Source organism: Branchiostoma floridae, chromosome 1, assembly GCF_000003815.2.
Source record: "Branchiostoma floridae strain S238N-H82 chromosome 1, Bfl_VNyyK, whole genome shotgun sequence".
Classification (NCBI taxonomy): domain Eukaryota; kingdom Metazoa; phylum Chordata; class Leptocardii; order Amphioxiformes; family Branchiostomatidae; genus Branchiostoma; species Branchiostoma floridae.
The window spans coordinates 16552883-16560837 of NC_049979.1; the positions used below are offsets into that span (position 1 = coordinate 16552883).

At 37.7% G+C, this 7955-nt stretch overlaps 1 protein-coding gene across 1 annotated transcript in view; it reads left to right on the forward strand.

Annotated features, from left to right (window-relative positions):
- Positions 1–7639, forward strand: part of LOC118426502 (medium-chain acyl-CoA ligase ACSF2, mitochondrial-like) — an 8397-nt gene extending 758 nt beyond the window's left edge. Inside the window, exons 2-15 of the mRNA XM_035835952.1 lie at positions 96–264; positions 586–768; positions 1181–1326; positions 1444–1561; positions 1756–1851; positions 2034–2182; positions 2317–2408; positions 2539–2630; positions 2883–2990; positions 3299–3447; positions 3667–3808; positions 3964–4071; positions 4281–4349; positions 6910–7639. Of these exons, the coding sequence (XP_035691845.1) occupies positions 96–264; positions 586–768; positions 1181–1326; positions 1444–1561; positions 1756–1851; positions 2034–2182; positions 2317–2408; positions 2539–2630; positions 2883–2990; positions 3299–3447; positions 3667–3808; positions 3964–4071; positions 4281–4349; positions 6910–6972 (1684 nt within the window). The 3' untranslated portion in view covers positions 6973–7639. The remainder of the gene's footprint in view (positions 1–95; positions 265–585; positions 769–1180; positions 1327–1443; positions 1562–1755; positions 1852–2033; positions 2183–2316; positions 2409–2538; positions 2631–2882; positions 2991–3298; positions 3448–3666; positions 3809–3963; positions 4072–4280; positions 4350–6909) is intronic.
- The last annotated feature ends 316 nt before the right edge of the window (positions 7640–7955 follow it).

Below are 7955 nucleotides of genomic sequence, written 5' to 3' on the forward strand. Positions count from 1 at the left end.
ATACTTTATCATTTTAAAATGGCTGTGCAGGGCTTACACACTAAAATACCATATAGATGACTTTAATTTGCCTACATGACTGTTATAACTTATAGGTCAAAACTCACACAAAGTTCCTACCATGGAGTGGACTCCACACCACTGCTCCAGGAGAAGACCATTGGGCAGCTGCTACAGGAAACAGCACAGAAGAACCCAGACAAGGAAGCACTGGTGTTCTGTGCTGAGGGCGTCAGGAAAACATTCTCACAACTGTTGCAGGAGGTGTGCTTCTATCATCTTATCAATGTCATATCTGCACAATAAAGACCTCACCTCACCTCACCTCACCTAGTCCCATCCTCATCAGGAGGGTCGGGGACTATGGTAGCCTCCAGCACAAGTCTAGATAAAGACATATGATGCAATAATATACATGTAACGTAAGAGCAAATGGGGACAGGGATATAAGGGAAGAAAACATAATTTGACATATTGGATGCAATGTCACTAGAAGTATATGATTCTGCCAATACACCCAGTAAGTATGATATAGAAAACAACACATTTTTTTTTTCATTTTCCCCCTAATATAAACCAATGTAGACTGATGCTCTAGCTGCTGGACTACTTGCCCTTGGCTTCCAACCAGGCGACCGTCTGGCAGTCTGGTCACCGAACCGGTACGAGTGGGTGTTGACACAATATGCATCTGCCATGGTTGGCATAATACTGGTGGCAGTCAACCCTATGTTTGGGCCAGAGGAACTGAAGTATGCTCTGAACAAGGTACCAGTCATTCACAATTTGATAACAGCTTTCAATAGCTAGACATCTTCTACATTGTAGCTTATCAAAATTTCAAGATTGAGTAAGATTGAGCATTTCAATGTTAGCATTGAAACATGTCAATGTGTTAAAGGAAATGAATATAAATCTACAGCATAGTTACAGGTTTTGAGTTCAATCTATCAGCATTCTGTGAGTCTTCATTGATATTGTGATATTGTGATATTGAATAAAATAGAATATATCGGCACAGACTAAAGTTGAAATGCTCCTAGTATGGCTGTATAGCACATAACGTTACACATTTGATTATAATATGATTAATGACTTCAGAAAAGTTGTACTACCAATAATGAATTACTGTACAATCATATATTTTTGATCATTTCTTTCATCTATGTGTCTCCTTCAGGTGCAGCCTCAGGGTATTGTGATTGCTCCAGCATCTCCAAAGAGAGACTTTTACAAAGTGCTGATGTCTGTGGTCAGCTCTGATGCGGGATCCTCCAGTCTTAGTCAGCTGAAGGTCATCAGTATGAAAGAGGGGGAAACGGAGGGGTAGGGCAATTCTTTTGTAATCTGATACATTATTGTCAACTTGACAAAATTATTGCACGTTACTGTCAACAATTCTATGAAATATTGAATTTTCCACATTTTTCTAATGCACTTCAGTGATGTTCTGAAGTTTTGGGAAGTTACCAAAAAAGGAGGAGAACAGGAAGTGGAGAGACTGAAGCAGCTGCAACAAACCCTCCAGCCTGACCAGCCCATACACATCGCCTTCACCTCGGTAATGGATGGAGTAGATCAGACATTTTTATTACTTTTTCCTGCTTCTTTAATCCTTTTGCAAAAAAAAAAAACTACTCAATTTGTGTCAAAAGTTAAGCAGTGTTATCCCTGTAACAACATGTTTGACTTAGAAACACAATGAGATGCATGTTGTCATAGGGATTGAAATGTTCATCACAAATTGACTTTCAGGGCACTACAGGGCCTCCTAAAGCACCAGTCTTCTCTCACCGCCATGTGATCAACAACTGCTACTTCACCGGCCGCAGACTCAACTATCATGAGGAGGTAAATAAAAAGTTTGAAGTGAAAATACAAAATAGTCAGTCAATGAAAGTCATCAGTTAAGTTACACCACACAAATTTGGATGTTTGTTTACAAGGTGTCAGATATTGTTGATGCATATATGTATGACACTCTAACAGGTGTCATCAGGTGCGTCACACATAATGATAATGTGTTGTTATAGGACCATCGGCTGTGTGTTCCCATGCCCATCTGGCGTGCCCTGGGGATGATCGTGTGTAACCTGAACCCACTGGTGTTCGGACATACTGCTGTCTACAGTGGTCCTGACTTCAACCCTAAAGCTGTGCTGGCAGCCATCCACAAAGAGAGGTAAAATGCATTGTTATGTTTTTTCTTGATAAAAATAGCCCAACATATCTGTACAAAAGTATTTCTTTTAAACTGTCACTGTGACAATGGTTCAGCATAATCATAGAAATCTAATGATCATTTCTTTTTCATAGGTGTACATCTGTCTATGGCAATTCTCCAATGCTAATGGCCTTAGTCAAGCAGCCAACCTTTGGAGACTATGATGTCAGCAGCTTGAAAACAGGTAGGAGGTCATAAAAACTGTTGTCAAATGATGCAATAAAGATATGTAACATTGAAATTATACTTAAATGGTATAGATATGATAATGATATGTTGCTGTGCACTTTTGCATCATTTTGTGTTTTCTGCAGCAATGATTGGTGGGCAGGGTATAGGGGGTTCGGACCTGCCACTGCAGATGCTGCAGATGTTTAAACAGAAGCTGAACCTCATCAATGTGACGGTAATATTTTACAAAGCAAAATTTTGTGTTCTAGCTCAACTGTTTATGTTCTGAGCTTCCTTCCTGTGACTGTAAAATGTGTCTTTTTCTTATATGTTTGGTCAATGGAGACTGTAATATTCTCTTGTCGCACAGTATCAGATATTTGATTCCATCCTCACCTCACCTCACCCAAAACTTAATCTGCCATTGAGGCAGCGATACAATCAACATGAGTTTATTTGATATGTTTGTGTTTGTGTTTGTGTACAGGTTGCCATGCCCATGACGGAGTGTGGCCCAGTAGCCTTCCAAAGTGTCCTGGGAGACCCAGAGGAAAAGCTGACTTCAACTGTGGGCCGTACCCTCTCCCATGTGGAGGTAAGGTGTTTAAAGGGGCATTAAGTTATCGTCTCTTTCAGAGAATATTCTGAAGTAAAATATCTGAGGGATGAGAGGATATCCCTTCACCTACAAACCTCTCTCTAACTAAGACTGAGTGGGATAGAGATTAGTGCAGTGCCCCACAATGCTGGACTACATGTAGACTGAGAGGAATCAGAGAGTAAGGCACAATAGACACCTGTTAGGTACATAAGAAATGACTACATTGTAGATATTGCTGTAGTTAAATGATTGTTCTGTAATCAACCTTTACTGCATTTGGTTTTTTACTGGAATCTCTCCAGGTGAAAGTTGCTGATGATGCCGGTTGTACCGTTCCTGTGAACACTCCTGGGCACTTCCTGACCTGTGGATACTACACCATGCTTCAGTACTGGGGTGACCAGGAGAAGACGGACCAGGCTTTCACTGCAGATGGCTGGTTTCACACTGGGTGAGTTCATCAAGGGAGCAATATATTTAAGCTGATAATGGATAGGAAATATGATAGATTAAACATTGCAAAACATTATCTTCTTAAAAACACTCTTTTGGATGTGATTGAATGGAAGAGGGAGGGGTTCATTGATGTGGAATTTGTCCTAAATATATCAAAAATATTTTGCCACTTGTTTGAAGAATGAGGCTGACTGTTTTATTTCCCACTCATCAGGGACATCATATCTATGGATGAAGATGGGTATGTTCAACTTCTGGGGAGGGAGTCAGAACGTATCAAACTTGGAGACAGCTACATCTTCCCTAAAGAACTAGAGAATGTCTTAAGGTCCCACAAACAAGTCAAAGATGGGCAGGTAAGACCAACAGTTGAAAATTCTTCTTTTCATGAAAGTGAAATTATGATTTATAACACCAGGTAATGTTAATGGCTTTGAAAGTTGGGAGCATCAGAAAAATGCTGCATTACAGAAAGTGAAGAGTCAACTTGTCCTTTTATTTGTGTGTCCAGATTGTAGAGTTGTCCGTTTCTGGAGAAACCAAGCTGTGCGCATGTGTTGTACTGGAAAGTGGAGCATCACTGTCCGAAACAGACATGTTGGATTTCTGCAAGGATAAGGTATGTGATCTTCATAAGGTATATCATTATACTGTTGTTGTTTTTTACGCTATAGTTGACAAGATCTTACATCTTATGAAGATCACATAAGGTTCATGTACTTTATTCTATTCTATCTATTGAAGACAAGTGATTTTTGATGACAGATTGTATACAATACTAGCGTTACAATTCACTAAAATGTAAAACCGTTTTTTTGTCATCATCAGCTGCCAGCCATCCAAGTACCACAGTTTGTGTGCTTCTTTGACACTTTCCCTCTGACTCCTACTAAAAAGGTCAGTACTGGACTTTGTCAATTCTTATTTTTTACATCAGATTTTTTTCAAGCAGATTTGCCCTCTTATGATAATTCAATTACAACTAGTGTTCGGCGACCTCATACCTCCATGAAAATTTAGAGCTTTTGTAAATTTCATGCAACTGACTAACACATTAACATAATTTAGGCATTGTGTTGTTCAGCATTGACTAACGTACACATGTCACAATTATAAAATTCCCATTATTAATCATAAAGCGGTTTTGCAATTTTTACATAAATTATGCAAATAAGTTCCTCATTACCATATTTGGTATCTGCTTATATTCCACCTATCATAATTAACATGTGTTACATTTATTGAAGTCCAGTTATTGAAAACAATGGAATCATACAATTTCCTCATTAATTATGCAAATTAACTCCTCATTTGCATAACATGTATATCATTATGAACATTTTGCATAAGGTACCCGCATGCCTAAAATGCAGGCAATTCGTCCTTCCTTTCTGCAGTTATCCTCTTTAGAGTGTCTTGATAAAAACACCCCTGCAGTTCCACAATTAAATGTTAGGAGGCTGAAACTTAAAGACTGAAAGCTGTCTGCCACTCAAATGTCAAGACCATAGCATGTCTGGAACAAGAGATACATTGAAAAAACTGCTATGATAGAATAGTCTCATTAATTATGCAAATGTACTCCTATTTTGCATAATTAGTATCTTATCTTGTAAAATATTGTCTAAGGTACCTACAAACCAAAAATGATGAAAATCCGTTGTTTCCTTCTTGAGTTATCGTCTTCAGAAGTTTTTGACAAAAATGCCCCTGCTATCCCAAAATTAGACGCTAGGGGGCCCAAACTTATGTCACTTATTCCTGAGCACAATAGCTATCTAAGACTCAAAAATCGTGATCATAGCATGCTCAGAACGCCGAGATAGCAAAACCGGAAGTTGTGCTGCAGTACCAAGGGAAGCCGCTAGGGGGCCCAAAATCTAATCATTTCTAGCTTTCATCACACCCTACCAACACACCAAGTATGAAACCAATCCACCCAGCTGTTCTTGAGTTATCTTGTATACACACACACATACACACAGACAGACAAACACAGGGTAAACTAGAGTTCGGCGACCTCATACCTCCATGAAAATTGAGAGCTTTCGTAAATTTCATGCAATTGATTAAATTAACACATTAACATAATTTATGCATGGTGTTGTTCATTATTGAATAACGTACACATGTCACAATTATAAAATTCCCATTATCAATCATAAAGCGGTTTTGCGATTTTTCAATAAATTATGCAAATAAGTCCCTCATTACCATATTTGGTATCTGCTTACACTCCACCTATCATAATTAACATGTGTTACATTTATTGAAGTTCAGTTATTAAAAACAATGGAATTATACAATTCCCTCATTAATAATGCAAATTAAGTCCTCATTTGCATAACATGTATATCATTATGAAAATCTTTGCCTAAGATACCTGCATGCCTAAAATGGAGGCAATCCGTTGTTCCTTTCTGCAGTTATCCTCTTTGGAGTGTCTTGACAAAAACGCCCCTGCAGTTCCACAATTAAATGTTAGAGGGCTGAAACTTGCTCCACTTTGTCATGGCACTAAAAGCTATCTACCACTTAAATTTCAAGACCATAGCATGTCTGGAACAAGAGATACATTGAAAAAAACTGGTATGATATAATATTCTCATTAATTATGCAAATGTACTCCAATTTTGCATAATTAGTATCTTATCTTCTACAACATTGTCTAAGGTACCTACATACTAAAAATCATGAAAATTCGTAGTTCCCTTCTTGCGTTATCATCTTCAGAAGTTTTTGACAAAAATGCCCCTGCTATCCCAAAATTAGACGATAGGGGGCCAAAACTTATGTCGGTTCTTCCTGAGCACAAGAGCTATCTAACACTCAAAAATCATGGCCATAGCTTGTTCAGAACACCGAGATAGCAAAACCGGAAGTTGCACTGCAGTACGAAGGGAAGCCGCTAGGGGGCCCAAAATCTAATCATTTCTAGCTTTCATCACACACTACCAACACACCAAGTATAAAACCAATCCACCCAGCCATTCTTGAGTTATCTTGTTTACACACACACACACAAACACACACACAGACACACAAACGCAGGGTAAAATATAACCTCCATGACATTTCATGGAGGTAAATATAACCTCCATGACATTTCATGGAGGTAATTAGCTTGCCAATAATGAAGAAGGTGCTACAGCTGCATGTATTGTACGTAAAGGTCAATAAAAGAGCTTCATATTCATGTATGGCACTCACAAGTTCTTAACATCACTAGTAAGTTCTAGATATGAATAAATATTCATTGACTAGCCATTTAGTAGACTACTATACAGTGGCAATAGCTTCAATTCACATGATTCTGGCACATGACTCATACGTTTTTGACACTCTTTCTTTTCAGTTTTTTTTTGTACAATGCAAATGACTATAAAAAGTAACAGTTAAGTGGTTGTAAATGGAAATAGAAAAGTGACAAAAGATCAATGCACTTCTGTCATTACAGGTCAAGAAGTCTGAAGTCAAGTTGGAGGCTGAAAGGAGATTGAAGCTGTCTTCCAGTGGCTAGCCTTCTATGAGAAACTGAGTATAACAGAGTGACTGCATTTATCAGTTAAGAAACAACAGTCTGCCGTTTGTAGAACATATTGTGAAAGTGGTTACTTTTATCTAATTATACTGGGTGATTACTGTATGACAGTATGGAGGATTTTATCACAAGGACATTCTTTTATCTATTTCAAGAAAGGTGTGTTACGTCGAATGGTGGTTATACCGGCTATATAGATACAGATACAGATACAGATACAGATACAGAAACCTGATGTATTATGTTCTGACTCTGTGAAATGTAAATGACTAAATACATGTGTATCAAAAAGTCACTTGGACTCATCAATAGAAAGTCGTCAAAAGTTTCTGAACATTAAAAAATGTATTTTTATTCCTAATAATCATAAGAAATAACACTGTTTGCATGATCCACAGTTCAATTGATAAGCATAAATATTGGAAAAATAGAAGTTATTCAATGTAACATACTGGCTCAGTATGTTGTGAGATATTCATATTGCTGCAATGCTGTATAATGTATAATGTATATGGACCAAATGCTTGTAATAAAGTACCCACTCAAATATGAAGCAGGTCTTTATATTGTTTATATGTATGTGTCTTAAGATCAGATTTTTCTTGTAAAAGGTGTAGTTAGAACTTCAAGATAAAAATCAACTTCTTTTTGAGATGCACAATCATATGTTGAACTAGAGTTCAACGAACCCATCTCTTCGCCAAATAATCATGCCTTTATTCAAGACTTTAAGGTCTTATTCATGTATTACTAAATCATGCCTTTATTTAAGACTTTAAGGTCTTATTCATGTATTACTAAATAGTACCTACCCCCAAACCCCACAAATGCTACCAAAACAAGACCTGATTGTACAAGATGACCTGATAGCACCCCTGGTCAATCAGAATTTCAAGCTTTTCAGTGTCCAGCTCACGGCTTGTCAGTGTTTCCTCCAGCAAAAACATCTGTCAAACAGATGT